Source organism: Pinus tabuliformis, chromosome X (assembly GCF_031772625.1).
Source record: "Pinus tabuliformis cultivar Carrire ecotype Pingquan chromosome X, CPIR1, whole genome shotgun sequence".
In the NCBI taxonomy this organism is placed as follows: domain Eukaryota; kingdom Viridiplantae; phylum Streptophyta; class Pinopsida; order Pinales; family Pinaceae; genus Pinus; species Pinus tabuliformis.
Window position 1 is genome coordinate 1,188,018,802 of NC_142308.1, and position 19,326 is coordinate 1,188,038,127.

The 19,326-nt window shown below is 35.9% G+C and overlaps 1 protein-coding gene across 1 annotated transcript; it reads right to left on the reverse strand.

The window, feature by feature from the left end:
- Positions 1–10,240: 10,240 nt before the first annotated feature.
- LOC149144195 (putative aspartyl protease At4g16563) lies at positions 10,241–11,492 on the reverse strand. The gene is made up of 2 exons (XM_089452064.1): positions 11,386–11,492; positions 10,241–11,282 (listed from the first exon to the last, which is right to left on the reverse strand). The coding sequence occupies exons 1-2, from the start codon at positions 11,490–11,492 to the stop codon at positions 10,241–10,243; spliced, it is 1,149 nt and encodes a 382-aa protein (XP_089308190.1).
- Positions 11,493–19,326: the final 7,834 nt, after the last annotated feature.

The window sequence follows — 19,326 nt, forward strand, 5'->3', positions numbered from 1 at the left end:
TCAATATGAGAATCAACCATGGTCCAATGTCACATTGTGACAAAGATTCTATCGATTTGAAAATTGTAGAAATTCCCATTGTAGATCAACTGATTATGCAATATACTAAAGTAAAATACAAGATCTACTTCTACAACAAACTTTGCTGAAGCTTAATCTAATATGAGCAAGATCAATGAGAACACATATAACTAAGAATGAGAAATCAATCACACATAACACAAAAGAAATAACCTTGGTAAAGCCTCATCCTAAAACCCAAATCTCTGTATTATCATACAAGTGGAAATATGTTCAAGTTACAAAAAGAATCAGCTCTTAAGCTATCCTACTCTCTCTACAATCAAACAATACTGCTCATAGATAGTCAAACGCTCTCACAAACTTCTCCTCTACCCTCCAAGTCTCCTATTTCCTTGCGCAGTTTTTCCTTGGGTCCAGTGCTTCCACTTGTGTGAATTCCCACCTCACACTGCTCACTTGGCTTAGAAATAACTGCACAAACCTGAAGGATATAATTCCTACTACATGGATGAGTTTCCTATATAGGAAAAATCCTCCACCTGATAGTACATTGTCCCTTCCTCTAATCTCAACTAGGTCTCTAACTAAATTGACATGCATGAGTTATTTATGAGAGAATATTCAGTTATCTGGAGAGCAGCAGTTACATTCATGCAAGAATTAACTAACTAAACTCACAATTAATTCAACAAACTGTTTGAATTAATCTAACTGGACTTAACTCAGTTAACTGAGCTAACTAATTACAACTCAATATTACAACTTATCCTTATCTCTTTAACTGATGGAAAAATTCCTCAATCAATGGAGAAACTGTTGCATGTCCCCACATTGACTTCATATTTGATTTTCTACAACTAATTAACTCAAGATGAATTAATTAATTATTTTACAAACAACTGCTAAGATCAAATTCGAATTTTACTTCTCAATTTTAGTTCAGGGACTAACTAAAATTGGAATCTAACCCGAAATGCTATTTATAGCAATGCTATTTTTAGCACTTCCATTTTTCATTCCTTGTTGCTATGTCCAACACTAGCACCCAAACTACTATTTATAGCAGTGATATTTTTAGCACTTCTATTTTTAGCATTTGTTGTTGCTATTTTCAACACTCCCTCTCAACAAGAAAGGAATTCAACTCGAACTCGATGCTGAACCTCTGGAATGTTCTGCATACAACACTTCTCCCAAGTTTTGTTGCTCTAACAACTCTAGAAACAAAAAATCTCCCAACTGACCTCCCTGTTGGCCTAAAAGCATCCTCTGATGTTGAAGCTTACTTTGTAACTGACAAGTGCTCCCTCTGTGACCTTTGAGCTACTGCAACACTCCATGCATCTCACACCATTGTACACCTCTCTATGCCATCCTGCATTGGTGCAACACTCTTGTGCCTCTTGCATTGTTGCAGCTTGCTAGCTCTACGCTGTCTTGGGATTCCTGCACTGTAGCTCTCTCTGCCGCTCCATCTGCATCTGTCTCTACCCACTCAGCTAGTCCTGCTACTCCTCGTCGGGGCTCCTATAGCAAGGTCTAATCAAAGAGGTTGGGTACCTCAATGATCCTACCCGTATTCCAACCTTCTTGGGATTGTCACTGCAGATCGCCCCACCTCCTACCTAGAGGTATGGATGCATGTGATCCCTATGCCCACTTGGCTCGAAATTTCCCTTATTGGAGGTCTCTACATGAGTAGATGTCTCTACTCGATCTCCTCTCGGCTTCTCTAGTTGTGGCTGCTCCACAACCTCTTGAAGTTGCTTCACCAATTGTGGCTCCTCCACAATTGTGTGAGACTTCTTCTGGCACTGCATGTTGAGAGCTAATGTACTCTCCCTCTCAACCACCAAGTCTCCATCAGTTGCCTTTCTCCTCAAGGCTTTGCATGAATCTTGAACCTCAAGAGCATACAGGTTCTTGACTCGCGAACCGATCTGCTTCACCTATCTAGTGGTTATGTGTCGAAGAAAAAACTTTCCCTTACTGAAGACTACAGCATAGCCTTTGTCTTCTAGCATTGTGATCGACACCAAATTTTTCGTCAATCCTGGTACATAATTGACATTGGTCAAGGTAATGTGAGCTCCATACTCCCTCCGAAAAACAACCATGCCTACAACTGAGACAGTATAATTTTCATCATTACCATCACTATGAGTATTTGGAGATCTTTCTCCTCTAAGGTACTCAACAAACTCTTGTCGCTAGTCATGTGGAAAGAAGCTCCACTATCAAGAAACCAACCACATCCCACCATGGATGAAGCCATGCATGCGAAGAGGGTGAAATCCAACTCGAACTGTGAGGCCAATGCCTCACCTTCAGGTCCTTCCTTGGATCCCATCTTGGATTTCTTCAATGGACAATTTGTAGCAAAATGGCCCACCTCATGATAATGAAAGCATCGCACTTTCCATTTGTCAAACTTCTTCCCACCATGGGAAGAACTCGATTTGGGATGAGAAGCCTTCTCCTTCCCTTTCTTTGCCTTACTTGCTAAGGTGCAGTTTTCTTCATCCTCCTTGGATGAAGAACCATCTCTGGTGCTTCTTCTTATCTCCTCCTGCATCAGATCCGACCAAAGTCATTCCCAATCTTGCAGTTTATCTCTTCCATTTACCAATTCTTGGTAGCTATGCCAGCTCTTAGGAAGACCGAGGAGTGCAAGACTCACCATGTCATCATCAGCGGTCATGATCCATACACTTCCAAGCTCATACCTGTAGGTGGTAAGCTTGTTCAAATATGTAGATATCGTGTCGCCCTTTTCACACTTGATTTTCCAAATCTTGTATTTCAGCACCATCTTCCTCTAATCGCTGCTATTCTGATATAGATCTTTCAATGTTTTCCACATTGAAAACAATGTCTCCTTCCCATGTAGGCTCGAGACAATGTGGTCTCGAACTCCCTCTAGGAGGATTCTCCTTGCTGTAGCCACATATTTCTTCCATTCCGCCACTTCAGTAGCATCAGTCGGCTTGGGGACTTATTGATCAATGAAGTCCTTTAGATCGTTATTGTCTAATACTACTTCCATGTGATCCTTCCAGGCTATATAATTCGAGCTGCCATCAAGGGCATACTCGAGTCTTAAACCATTGAACACCATTGGTGAAATTGAGATGTGATAAGAACTCGATTTCTATATTCAGGAACTTGAAACTTCAAACTTCTCCCTTCTTGTATACTATTCTTCACTTTGATCAGCTTTGCTCTGATACCATGTAGAAATTCCCACTGTAGATCAACAGATTATGCAATATACTAAACCAAAATACAAGATCTACTTTTACAACAAAATTTGCGGAATCTTAATCGAATATGAGCAAGATCAATGAGAACACATATAACTAAGAATGAGAAATCAATCAAAAATAACACAAAAGAAATAACCTGGGGAAATCCTCAGCCTAAAACCCCAATCTCTGTATTATCATACAAGTGGAAATATGTTCAAGTTACAAAAGGAATCAGCTCTCAAGCTATCCTGCTCTCTCTGCAATCAAACAATATTGCTCATAGATAGTTAAAGGCTATCACAACCTTCTCCTCTACCCTCCAAGCCTCCTATTTCCTTGCGCAGTTTTTCCTAGGGTCCAATGCTTCCACTTGTGTGAATTCCCACCTCACATTGCTCACTTGGCTCAGAAATACCTGCACAAACCTGAAGGAGATAATTCCTTCTACATGGATGAGTTTCCTATATAGGAAAAATCCTCCAACTAATAGTACACTATCCCTTCCTCTGATCTCAACTGGGTCTTTGACTGAATTGACATGCATGAGTTATTTATGAGAGAATATTCAGTTATCTGGAGAGCAGCCATTACATTCATGCAAGCATTAACTAATTGAACTCACAATTAATTCAACAATCTGTTTGAATTAATCTAACTAGACTTAACTCAGTTAACTGAGCTAACTAATTACAACTCAATATTACAACTCATCCTTATCCCTTTAACTGATGGATAAATTCCTCAATCAATGGAGAAATTGTTGCATGTCCCCACATAGACTTCATGTTTGATTTTCTACAACTAATTAACTAAAGATGAATTAATTAATTATTTTACAAACAACTACTAAGATCAAATTCAAATTTTACTTCTCAATTTTAGTTCAGGGACTAACTAAAATTGGAATCTAACCCGAAATGCTATTTATAGCAATGTTATTTTTAGCACTTCCAATCTTCATTCCTTGTTGCTATGTCCAACACTGGTACCCAAACTACTATTTATAGCAGTGTTATTTTTAGCACTTCTATTTTTAGCATTTCTTGTTGCTATTTTAGGTTTATAATATTTACCTTACGGTTTATATACCTTAGGTTTATAATTTTTATCCCTTGGATTTATTAATCTAAAGGTTCATATTCTTAGGCATTAATATTATTGTCTCAATATGAGAATCTACCATGGTCCAATGTTGCATTGTGACAAATATTCTTTCGATTTGAAAATCAAGAATGGTCAACCATGGTCCTACGTCACATTACAACAAGGATTGTCTGAATATGAAAATCAACAATGGTCAATGATTTTTATTTTAGTGTTTATAATATTTATCTTAGATTTTATCTACCTTGGGTTTATAATAATAGTCGCTTGCGTTTATCTATCTTAGTTTTATAATATTAGTCCCTTGGGTTTATCTACATTGGTCAACCATGGTCAACCATGTTTTATAAATTCAAACATTGTCATCCATGGTTAGTCATGGTCGAACGTCGTATTATCATGAAGTTTGTGTTGATATGAAAATCAACCATGATCAACCATGGCCAACCATGTTTATTTTACTATTTATAATATTTTTCTTACGGTTTATAACATTAGTATGTTGGGTTTAATCTTATTCCCTTGGGTTCATAATCCCTTGGGGTTTTAGTATTGATCCCTTGGGTTTATTATTCCTTGGGTTTATAATATCAATCATGGTCAACCATGGTCAATCATGGTCAATCATGGTCAATCATGGTCAACCATGTTCCAATGTCAACCCATTGGTTTAAATTAATTAACTATATTTATTATTAAAAATATTAATGAATTAATTATTATTAATATTTATTAATTAATAATGTTATTAAATTAAGTAATAATAATATTAATTGATAATAGTAGTAATATTAATTAATAATAATCATCATAATTATATGCCTTCGATGCATATCAACCACATTTACTAATGTGGTTGTGCTAGTATTTAGTGTAGTCGCATCATGAATGTGATCAGAGAGGTTATTGATGAAAAGGGTGAAGTAAGATGCTTACAATTATTATTTGAGTTTTGAGGCTATATCATTCGAGTACAATTCAAATTTAAACAATGGAGGTGACAAATTTCTCTACTAAACATGGCTTTATTTTCTTGGAAGCAAAGACTGAGCACTTCTTGACAATTCGTCCTAACGCTCATTCATTTGTTGAGAAGTTAAGAGAGAAAGAAAATAATTGTGAGGTTTGGTCAGATATATCTCTGATGTAATAGCTAAATTGAACAATTAAAGCATGTAGAATGAGTCAGCAATATGGCATCCTGTTTCCTTGAAGAATTTGTTTTTAATTGATGTTCAATTATATTTCAATTATTAGCTTTGCTTATTCAGTTTCAATGTACTGTAGCACAACTAAGAAGACTAAATTTTCATTTATGATTACTCAAGCTCACATCTAAAATGTAACTCCATGCTTATTAGGCACCTATAAACATGACTCTTATAAAATGTACTCAAAAAAATTATGATCATCTAGTAGGGCCTAGAGCTATTGGACTATGCATGACTCTTATAATATGTACCCACAAAAAAATGACAATCTAGCATAAGCCTAGCACTACAAGGCTATTCATCGCTCTTATCATCTGAATACATAATAAATATGACCATCTAATAGAGCCTCTAGATTGTTGGCTACGTATGATGTTTATGGGAATCATAATCCATGATTATTAATCAAGAAACTGGATGCAAGTTTTGCATCACTATTAATGAAAGTGAGGTACAAGATTTGTTGCAAATCATTTCATGTTGAAAAATTCCTTCTAGATGATGATATCCCTTCAAGTTGGATATGGGGTTCTCAACATGTTCTTTAACATGCCCACTTTATGTGTTGCAATGACTATGTAAAGTGATACAAATATTACAGTTCATGCCTTAGCTATTGAGGTTTAAATTTAAAATCAAATATTGGAATCCACTACATCATTCTCTTTATTTTAGAAGACATTTTTGCATCTAGAAAGAGGTAAAATACTAGAGTATGTCTTAGCTGCTTGAGAGTTTATAGTTAAATATTGTAATCAAATTCATATCTTTTGTTTAAGCTATTTAAAATAAAAAGACAATTATGCATCCAAAGGGAATTAAACGACTACAAAATAATCCTAGTAATTCAAGTTTAAGGAGAAAATGGTTACAAAATATGCTTTGGCTACCCAATTCGAAGTCCAATATTGGAATCAACTTTCTCAGTTATTTAATTAATATAAGAGGCAAATGTTCATTTGAAAAGAGGTAAAATATTATAGAGTTGAAGATTGAAACCAATATATTTTCATTTCTTTTCTTTAGCCTAATTTAAAATAAAAATAACTATCCATTTAAAAAGAGGTAACATATTACAACAACTTCTCTTTCAAGTTTAATGTTAAATATTGGAATACCTTTCTTCATTTATTTCTTCAACTAATTTAAAATGAGACAATTGCGCATTTAGAAAGGTGGTGTTATATTATGACACTGAAATGTGGTTTGGGTAAGATCAATTTTAAAGATATAAATCCCATGAAAGGTAAATTCAAATGACATAAGCACCTCATGAAGAACAAAAACCACAAGAAACTAGAGAAAATTTAAAGATACAGACATGAGACATGACAATGGGTGCATATTCTCAAAGTCCAAAAATTGACTGACTCTTGTATTGGTATTACCACATCTTGATTTACAGTATTGTACATAGATGCATGGGAAATTTTACATCTTAGAGCAAACCCAAAGAAAGGTTTGTTGTGGGTTACCGTCCATCTAGATACTGAATTGGTTTACTGGCATACATAGAAAACTCATTTTCCCTACTGTACTATACATGAATGTCAAACAACCATAAAATGTTAAAGCTAAGAGTAATATTTACAACTACATTAAGAACCCTACTTCTTGGTGCTAGGATTAAAGTAGCAATAGTAGTTCCCTTGATCTCCTCAACTCATCCTTTATAGGAAAAAGAAGGCATATTTTGCGAAGAGGGTAAATCATATTCTCACAATCCAAAATCCATTCTTCCACACAAATCTTATATAACACACAACCACAGGGAAAAACCTCTTATCTCTTCTCTTCCATGAAGTTTTTGCTAATTTTAACTCCATATATTTCAGCATCCATGGATTATCTTTGCTAGAAAAAAAATCTTTTGCATCTTGAATGTTTCTAAGAGGTTTCCCTTACCCTACCTAAAAATCAATAATGTATATCCTCCCACTTGTGTTAATTTTTTCATGTTAAGGAACAAGGTAATGGTTCAGCTTAAAGTTTTCTATTAATTTTTAAGAAAGTTTGTATTATTCAGTTAGTATCACATCGGGGCATTTGGTTGTAAGCGTTAAAAAAACACAAACCATTTGTGATCTCATTCCCTATTTCAGTTTTGGGTAATAGGATTGTACGCCATGTTAACACATGACCCTCGATCAAGGATTTGTACTCACAATCTAAACCACAAACCACATGCTCGTAATTGGTAAGAGCATCCTTGAAGCCTCAAATGTTGATCTCTATATGACTCATTTCAAAATGACATGCAAAGGTTAATGAAACTATTGATTACTGATATTTTCTTTCCTCATCAGTTTGAGCTTTAGGTTTAGTCCAGTCCTAATGGGAAACACTAAGTAGAAGAAGACGATGAGCGACGCAATATGAATCTTATTTAGTGAACTCCATTTTGTTTTGAATTTGGTTAGAGAAGAAATCTAAGGTTTGTTTGTCTTAGATAATTTGGAGGTCTCTCACGGATATTAAAATGGCTAAATCAATGAAGGAATGTGAGCTATGTGAATTATCTGTGAGATTGTATTGCAAGTAGGAAGAAGAGAGTCTCTATTGGGACTACGATGCCAGCGTTCAAAGTGCAAATTTTCTCGTGGTGTGACAGTGTCTAAGCTTGTTGTGCTAGATTTTCCTATTTGTAACTACATGGCGGGCTTGCGAAGCCTGATATGATCGTCTTTTTCTGTGAGGGATGGACTGACAGAAGCTGCACAAAGAGTGATGGTGACGACAATGAGCAAAATAATGATTAAAACCTAGATGGAATGTTTTGTCATATTTTTAATTCCACGTGTGAATTTTTTTTATTGAAGAGAGGACGACGAAAATAAGCCTCTGCAAATTCAATTTGTGCAAATTCACATTGAAACCCTTTTCCATGCCATTTTGTCATTGAAATTGTCCTTCTCTCACATTTCTTTCTCAAATATTTATAAAGACATAAAATATGAAGCAAACCAACTCTTTAAGAATGAAGTGACACTGGAAAATGGGATTTTCCAATCCCAAAGGGGACACCTTCACTTTGCCATTGGGAAGTGGAAGATTTGTAAATTAATCTTATATTAATATAAATAAAGTTGAGATTTCCTACATGGTTTGGTTGTTCAACTTTTAGTTGTAGTTTATATTTTCTTGTTTGTAGTTAATTTTAGGGTTCAATCTATGAAATTCGTTTATAGAATTTACAACAATATTTTTCTTAAGAAAAATCTCTAGAAATTTGTTAAAACTAATAATCAGGATATCATAATCTAGATTAAGTTCCTATGGGAATGTGACTTGAACTTTTTCAATGTATAATGGAGTCTATATATTTTGGTGAAAAATTTAGTGAGAACTATATATATTGCCTCAATAGTATAAATCTCAATATAGAATTGTTTGAAAAATAACTTTGGAATTGTAGGTGATTGATTTTTGACTAAAACTATAGTTTTGAAAAGGTAAAAGTTCAATACTCTCAACACATCTACCATTGTAATTTTTTTTAATAATTAAAATTTCTATGTTTTTCTTCCATGCAAAAATATACATAACAGTAAATGTTTATATATAAAATGTATTAAAACTAAAATCTCAATTAATTTACCAAATACATATATGTTTTTATGATTTTATTGAAGGGTTGAGTCTACAAGTACTTATTGTAAACATGATGCAGAATGATTCAAAGAGCAAATTAAAGATTTTTGTGATGAGGTAATCATCACAGATGATCATGCTGAAGTAGGAGATATTATCTCTCGCGTGGAACCCTCTGCAATATTTGGTACTCAAATGGAACGTCGTAAACGTCTTGAAATTCCCTGTGGAGTTATTTCCGCCCCAGCTCATATCCAAAATTTTTCCTTGGGATATCGACCCTTCCTGGGTTACATACACTCTAACTATTTTTTATATTTATAGTTAGTCATAGTATTTAAATATTTTAATTTCAATGATATAGAACAAACTTTATTATAAAAAAAAACCTCTATGATAATTTACTTGTCTTTTTAGACAAGAGAAAATCCCCATGGTACAAGAGTCTTCACCAAATGAAATTGTTTACTTATATTTTCCTTAATGCTAAAAAACATAAGAGAAAATCTTCATGATAGAAGAGTCTTCACCAAATAAAACTTCATAGTAACAATTAGTTCTTTCAATATTCATCAAATAATATTTTATTTTATTTTTCAATAAGACTCAAACCCCAAAAATGAAATATATATATATATATATAAAGTTGAGAAATAACCTTATAGATTCAAGCCATAACCTTATAGTGCTAGCATTTTGGCTTTTTTAAAAAAAGATTCAAGCCATAGCCTATAGTACTAGCATTAACTTTTGAGTTTTTACTATTTAGTAAAATGGAGTACAACTAACCCCTTGATTTTCGGGTAAAATGAAGTCGATGCTTTTCCAAATTAAATCATAATATTAAACATGAATAAAGAGAAAATGCATAGACTATAAGAATCAACAGGAAATACATAAATTATATATAAATTATATATAGATAAATAAAGAGGAAATACATAGGCTATATAGATCCAGAGGAAATACATAAATTACACCAAGACTATATATATGGATCAAGAAGAGGAAATACATAGGATCGGATCTTAGCAGCGGGCCATCAGTGGATCAGAGGAATATCTAGCACGCCTGCTTAGTGAAGCCCAAACGATTCATCTCCCTGTCATACAATATTGTATACAAATTCTTCTGCTGATAATTCCCTAGAATAGCAGCAGGTCCAGGAGGGCCAAGGAAGCGACCCAAAAATGCCAAACAGTAAGTGTCTGAGCTCATCGGCAAGAAACAATTGTCCTTAGGCAGTACCATGTCTGAGCCACCATTGAAAAGGAATGCGAAGTCAGGGAATTGAATATTGACATTGGCCACACCAGACACATTGTAACACAATCCAAAGCCAGTCGACATTTCAACTTGAGGAGCTCTTGGATATCCAATCTGAGAAGCAAATACCGCTGCAATCTGGTTATAGACTTCTGGAGGAAAGACAGTGTAAGTAGTGCCCGAATCTATAACGGTTCCACCGTCCCCGTTACGGTCAAATGTGGATACATTGGAGGGCAGCGTCAAAGATTTTGCACCGATACGCACTCCTTCAAGACCAATGTAATAGAATTGGTTGTATCCGGGAAAAGCTGAAGCTGATTGGGACTTATTTAAAAACGGAGCGTAATTCAAACTCATATTCGTGGGAACTGCCCTGTCACCCAGCACTATCATGCTGCCATTGTTTTGATCGTTCAGGCAATACGCGAATTTATCGCCAATGACAGCACTAAGCTGCGAAGGCAAAGAGATATTTCCTCTGCCAAATCCTGCAATACCAGCAATCCCGAATGAATCCACTGAGCATCCGAATCCAAAGTTAATTATTTGTCCACTTCCCAATGGCAAAGTCAACGTGTCAGTCAGTAGATACCCGGACGTGCCTCCCGAGCCATAGCCAAGGTCATAGTCTGGACACGTCCCCGAGCAATTGTCTGGACACGTCGCCCAGCTTATCCCATCTTCACACACATCTTTGCACTTTGGATCTGCACACCGTACTCGTAGAGCAGACGACGAATTGCTGGGAAGAAAAACGGTGGCGTATCCAGGGCAGTCGCTACATGTATAATTTGGGGTGCAGGATGCCCACACAACATCACTGCAGCAATAAATCCTGCGAAGGAGTGCCCACCGATAAGTGGATGTAATACTCGATGAAATTGAGGTTGCCAGGAAAGTACAGAGGCTCCTTCACTCTGATCCCTCGTGTCTTAGACCTTCTCGTGTGAAGGGTCATAGACATTCCATTACACAACAATATTGCAGCAGAGAGTTGCAGTGAGAAGACGATCAAGAAAATCAGATTGAACTTGGAAGCCACCATGTTAACAATTCTGCCAACAAGCTAACAGTGAATAATATGAAAGAAATTGAATGTGATGATATTGGATATAAATAGGCAACATTGAATTTTAATATTAGTATTATGGCAACGTCCTGGAAGCCTCGCAATGACGATGGCATGAAGAGGAATGAGGGAGTACGATCTCCATCGCGAGTTCTGTGGGATCAGTGTTTTGTCAAATAAGTGATATTTAATAAATAATACGCCATTGCTGATTGCTGCTGTTGTCATTCCGGGCTGGCGTTGCAATACTTTTTGGTGATATTGAATATTTGTTCATCTTATTTATAAATTTATAATCGTGAATTTCAAAAATAAAAAAATGAAAAAATCCAATCAGATATTAATCAAAATAGAGCAAAGTCAAACCATTAGAGCAAAGTCAAACCATTAACATTTTTAATGATCGTTGGATGCCCCGCATTGCGCAAGCAACTTCCTGTAAGGTGTTTCATGGCAACGTCCTGTAAGCAAGAGGCACGAGGGAGTACGATCTCCATCGGGCACGAGGGAGTATGCTTATTGTTTTATTTTGTCAAAGTTAAAATCGAATGGTGGGCGAATGGTGGATTGCTGTCACTCTTATGCTCTTGATTGCAAATTTTGGCAATTCAATTTGGTTTTATAAGGATAGCCTGGATTTATTTTGAAAGGAATATGCTCACAAGATGCTTTGTCTAAGTCGCAAGAGTGTGAAGCGACTGCTGGGGAAGATCGCTATATTTGTCATATTCTGGAACCAGTGACGTAGCCGACGTGTGTGTGCAAATCGGTCGAGTTATACGTGTGCTTAGGACTCGTATATTTCGGTGCATGTGCGCAACATGCATAGCCAGCCCTATATTTATTAATAATGTTTTAAATAAATATTCATTAATTATATTTTATTAATATAAATATGGTTAATTAATAAAATAAATATTAATAAGTATTATTAAATATTAATAAATAATAATATTATTAAATATTAAAATTTAAAAATATTAATAATAATATTATAAATAAATAATAATTTTTTTATTAATATTTTAAAATTGAAAATATTAAAGAATATTGAACATTAATTTAACCATGTTTCATGTTTAGATTAAATTATTAATATTAATTAAAATATTAACATTTTTATTAGTATTAATAATAATTGTTATAAATAAATGAAGTCGTTTACGGAGGCACAGTTATTACCTGGACGGCTAAAAGTGGTTGGAATTTGGGAAAAAAATATTCAAACAATCTTGTAGAGGTAGTGTTTACATCATTTTTTTTATGGTGGAAATGGATTGAGCACCATCAAAAACTTCTAGGGCAACAAAAATTATGAATTTTGACAACTTTTACTTGGATTTACAAAAATCTCAACCGGATTTTTTCAAAATATGGCCGTAATTTCCATAACTTTAAGGGCAAAAAAGCATAATTGTTAGACTACAGCTAAATAAATGACATTTAATCAATCAAACATGCCAACCATGTTTAACTATGGTCAATCAATGTCAACCATCATGTACCATGATCAAGCTTGTTCAATAATGATCTTCCATGTCAAGCATGCTCCACCATCATTAATCATGGTCATAATTGTTAATCAATGTCTCTATAGTGAACCATGATGAATGATGGTTAATCAATGTCTCTACGGTGAACCATGATCAACGATGCTTAATCATGCTTGAATATGGTCGACCATGGTCAATGTCTTTTTTGTAAACCACAGTCAACCATGGTCAACCATAGATAGCCATGATTTACCATGGTTGAATTTCATCAACCATGATGATGCATAATTAAAATCTCTTTTAGCATGATCACCTATGATGGTCAACCATGGTCGAACATAGCATTGTGACAAAGATTGTCTCGATATGAATATCAACCATTTCCAACCATGATCAACCATGGTCAACGATGGTCAACCATGATTAACCATGGTTGAATTTCATCAACCATGATGAACCTTAATTAAAATCTCTTTCATCATGTTCAACTATGATGGTCAACCAAAATCAAACATGGTCAATCATGGTCCCATGATCAACGATGGTTAATCATGCTTGAATATGGTCGATCATGGTCAATGTCTTTTTGGTCAACCATGGTCAAACATGTTCAACCATGATTTACCATGGTTGCATTTCATCAAACATGATGAACCATAATTAAAATCTCTTTTATCATGATCAATTATGATGGTCAACCATGGACAATCATGATCAACCATGTTTTATACATGGCCAGTCATGGTCAATCATGGTCAACCATGGCCGAATGTCGCATTGTGACAAACATTGTCTCGATATGAAAATAAACCACAGAAACCATGATGACCCATTGTCAACGATCGTAAACCATGATTAACCATGGTTGAATTTCATTAACAATGATCAACCTTGATTAAACTCTCCTTCATCATGTTCAAGTATGATGGTCAACCAAGGGATATCAAGGTCAAACATAGTCAACCATGGTCAAATGTCACATTGTGACAAAGATTGTCTCGATATGAAAATCAACCATGGTAAACCATGGTCCAACGTCAGATTGTGGCAAAGACTGTCTCAATATGAAAATCAATCATGGTCAACCATGGTCCAATGTCGCATTGTGAAAAGGATTGTCTCAATATGGAAATCAATCATGGTCAATCATGTTTATTTTAGTGTTTATATACCTTGGGTTTATAATTTTTATCCCCTGGGTTTATAATATCAATCCCTTGGGTTTATTAATCTAAGGGTTCATATTCCTAGGGCTTAATATTATTTGCTTAGGTTTATAGTCCCTTGGGTTTTTAGTATTAATCCCTAAGGTTTATTATTCCCTTGGGTTTATAATATAAATCACATCCAACCATGATCAACCATGTTTTGTAAATTTAATCATTGATCTGAAATTGGAGGAAAGTTCCTCCTATAAAAAATTGATCGTCCTCTGACACTTTGCAAGTTAAAAAAAATGGGTCTTTAAAGGTGAAATTAGTTTCACAACCTCTTTAAGGATGATGAGTTAAGTTTTCAAATGACCTTAAAATACAAACAAATTCACATGCAAATCAAGATGATAAGCATGAAGAGAAGAAACCAGCATTTGATCAAAGAGTTCACCCCTCCTAAGCTATGTCTCTGCGCTTGCTCCAATAGCTAGACCATTATATTGATTTCAGTAGGAAATGAGTACATTATAACTTGTTGACACAAGAGCGGCTTGTTTCTCCTACAAATAAACATTCTCCTACAAAGAATTCTCACTCAGAAAAATGACTCCCTACAACAAGTCATGAAAATGTCAACATAAAAATGACTCTTCCACAACAGGTCCTTGTACTCCACTTGAAATCAAAAGCATAAACATGCAACTCCTACACAATGAAGAGTTGAAAAGGAATTTTCTCCTAAACACATAGCGAAACGTCTGAAAAGAGATTCTCTACAGAAGTAACAGTTGTTGCAGATGAAATCAGAAGGTTGGAAAACCTCTAACTAGGCTCTCTCCATGCTCAAATATGCCTCCATATTGATTCAAAATTGTCTCTACCTCTAGCAATAAAAGATGGAGTTCTATAAAAGGTCCATCATAACGTGCTCAAATCATAAATTTGAGGCTATCATTGAGTTAAGGAAACTCAAAAACTCCTATCTAGATTCTTCTTGAGCTCAAAAAGGCTAAAAACTAAGTTAGTCTTCTCCAAGCCACGCTCTACTATCTATCCTGCAAATTGACAAAACCTGCTAATTGCATGACGATTTCTCCCTTTTCACAGTCTGCCGAGTGAAAATTTCACTGGGACTAATGAGATTCCCGCCGCAAAAGGTGCAATTTATCACTTCATTAAATTCCTCCATTGCCCCCTTATGGCACCAAAATAGGTCGCATGGTGCCCATGTGGCTTGGGGTCGGGGCCAAATACTGCCCCTACCAGCTTACCTACTGTTCCATCAGGATAAGGTCATATGGTGGCATATGGTTGAGGGTCAGGGCCAACTACCCGCCCCTGTCAGATTTGGATCCACTCGCCTAGGGTCGTGGTCACATAATGGTCATGGGACTGGGGGCCAGCGTGGGCCAAGTGCCACCCGGTCTGCTCCCTTTGCCACACCATAGGTTGTAGTGGCGTTGATGGACATGGGACTAAGGCTAATTGCCCCGCCCCTCCCACCAAATCACTCTATTGCTCCACTGCAACGGTGGTCGTGTGGGTGATGCACAAGACCTAGGGCTAGGGCCTAACCACTCCGCCCCCACTTTGATTATGTCATGGTCATATGGTGTGTAATGTGACTAGGGCTAGGGCTATGTGCCCTAGTCCTTCCTCCTAAATGCCAAATCATTTAACATAAAATAGAATTGATGACCTATAAGGTTAAGAACCAACATGGTGGCATGACGGTAAGGTCATAGGTTGGTCTGCCAGAGGTCTAGGGGTCAAACCCTGACGAGGCCCTTAGGCCCAATATAAATTTTTTTTGCCAACCATAAGGCACCATGTGGTGCCCTCTCATTGCGCCATGTAGCACCTCATAATTGGTCCACCTCACAACCAACGAACCAATGAAAATACACCACCTGCACTTGTACAATGATGCCACATGTTAATACCAGATTGGTCCACTACCAACCATACCCTATATAGTTAGTTGATGACATCGATTGTACGAACTGCCTAGTTAATAACCCAATCAACCTTGTTGTTGACTTTTTAGTTATTGGTCAAAAACTTCAGAACGCAATAAATTCTTCATACGATGTCGGATTAAGGTGATTCAAGCATCGTTATAATCAAGAAGATGAACTTGATGTTGGTTTCAGGATATTACAAGCACTTTCACTTTTAGCCTATTTTTGATCTCTAGATCATACCTCCCCACTAGCAACTTTTGGACCTCCAAAAATCTATCTTCACTCAGTAAATAAGTCAAGAAAAAGCTAATTAACTTTCTTGATCTCAATCCTTCTTGTTTTGTTTGAATTGGTGCCTTTGAGCTCCAATTAAGGTACACCACCTTACCTCTACTTGAAGTTGTTATCTTCCTATCAATAATTTTGGTTTGTTGCAATTCTCTTAAACATGCAAGAATAAATTCCACCATGAATGGAATCTAAACATTCTCTCCAAAACCATATTTCTTAGGCTCAAACAAAATTATCCTTGAATTCTCTCTTTTTTGAAGACAAACTTTATCTTCCACTTAGAAATGAGAAGCAACTCAATGATTTCCATGCATTGATTTACAATTTTCTTTGTTTTCCTCAAGCTACACTTATACAATGACATGCTTGACATTTTCCACATTACTATGGTCATATGTTGCACAATATTTACCAAAGACCAAATTCACAAACAAGCTTCACATATCAAGATACTTGTATAGGTGAGTGCTTAACACAATTGTAGACATATTGGATGAAATACAAATGCTCATCCCAAAAGTCCCATTCAAGTTGACTTATCATCAAGCCAAGATAACATAACATTCCAAAGAAAACATACTTGTTGCAAATAAGTGATTCTACTTGACTTAGCTTTACAAAGTACACAAATGGGAATATAAAATGAGTAATTACAATTTTACAAAGCTAGCAAACTGTACAAAATAGTTTATCCATTCTTTACCTAACTGGGCTTATGGGTTCTCTTTCTGTACCCACTCTACTTCAAAGGTTACTTTAGGAACTACATCAGTTTCCACCTTTCCACCTATCACTTTGCTTGCAAGGGATCACATGAGCTCTTTGTCCTTCTTGGGACAAAGTTCCAGATGGAGTTTCCAACACTTTTCAATCTGGTGCCCATTCATGCTACAATGGGTACAAAAATGCTTACGCTTTCCCATCGACAAGGAAGTCTTCATAACTAAGAGAAGTTCCTCATGTAGTGTCCCAAGGATTTGATCTATTTTCTTGACCTTGTCCTTATGTCACTCACACTCAACCACACAATGGTGAGATGCATCACAAAATGTGCAAGGGAACATTTCCCATAAATGATCAAAATCACCAACATTTTAGAATTCCCATGACACTTATACCTATCCTTTGGGTTGTGACTTGAAGAACTACACTTGGAATGTCCCTTGGAATTTTCATCTCTCTTTGGATACAATGTTTCATTATCACCACCATCATGGTGTAACATATCATCACTTTATGATTTATTTGCCTCGACAATTTTAGAGCACCCTCCTATTTCTTTATGACCATAACCCAATCATTCATATCGTGGTCGTTCCTTCACCTCGATAGGATTAGTAATACCTTGGCCATTGACTCTGAGTCCTCTTCCATCATAACCCATCTGAGTTAAAAGCTTCATACCAATACCTTTGGTATGTTTTTCAAAAGCTACAAAAGATGTGTTATCAACATTAGCTGAAGGAGTAGAACTAGAAACACCAATTACCTCCTTTGGCCTATCACCCATATTTTATGTTTCATATGTTGATCATGAAGTGGATGATAACACTATCCAACCACTTTTACCAATGGGCACATAGGGGTGATATTTCAAATGTTGACAAAATTCGTAAGCATCATTCTCAACATATGGTCCATATCATGTGTACGAACCATGCCCACAAATTGGTTCCATCTTGGAGGGATTGTTTGCTGCTTCTGCGGTGGAACTCTCACAAGTTTGTTCCTCCACTACATGCTACAACTATAGTTGCATTTTCCTCTTCTCCTCCTCTACAACTTCAAGCAATATCCTTAGCTCGACATTCTCCATTCGAGGAGATATATTAATCTCCTCCAACGCTTGGAGTCTTTTAAGCTCAAGTTTCTTGCCCATACTTGTAACATGGTTAGAAATTTACTGATACCACTTGATATGAAATCGGAGGAAATATCCTCCTATAAAAAAGATATCGTCCTCTAACACTTTGCAAGTTAAACAAAATGGGTCTTTATTAGTTTTACAACATATTCAAGGATGATGAGTTAATTTTTCACATGAACTTAAAAGAGAAACAAATTCACATGCAATTCAGGATGATAAACATGAAGAGAAAAAATGAGCATTTGTTCATAGAATTCACCCCTCCTAGGCTACATCTTTGGGCCTTCTCCAATAGCTAGGCCATTATATTGATTTCAAAAGCAAATGAGTACATTATAACTTTTTGACACAAGAGTGGCTTTTTTCTCCTACAAATAATTATCACTCAGAAAAATGACTCCCTATAGCAAGTCACGAAAATGTCAACATAAAAAGGACTCTTCTACAATAAGTCCTTGTACTCCACCTGAAATCAAAAGTATAAACATGCAACTCCTTCACAATGAAGAGTTGAAAAGGGATTTTCTCCTAAACACATTGAGAAAAGACTTTAAAAAGATCCTCTACAAAAGTAACAATTGTTGTAGATGAAATTGGAAGGCTGGAAAACCTCTAAATAGGCTTTCTCCATGCTCAAATATGCCTCTATACTGCCTCAAAATTGTCTCTACCTATAACACTAAAAGACTCGATTTTGAAAAAAGTCCATCATAACATGTTCAAATCAGAAATATGAGGTTGAAATTGAGTTCAAGATACTCAAAAACCCCTATCTAGGCTCTTCTTGAGCTCAAAAATGTTAAAAAGTGAGCAAGTTATGCTTCTCCAAGCCAACCTCTATTATTTTTCCTTTAAATTGGTAAAACCTGCTAACTGCATGACGATTTTTCCATTTACATAGTCTGTCGAGCAACAATTTCACTCAAGACCAGTGATATTCCCACTACAAAAGGTGAAATTTATCACTTCACTAAATTGTGTCATTACCCACTTAAGCACCAAAATAGGTCACATGGTGCCCATGTGGTTGGGGGTTAGGGA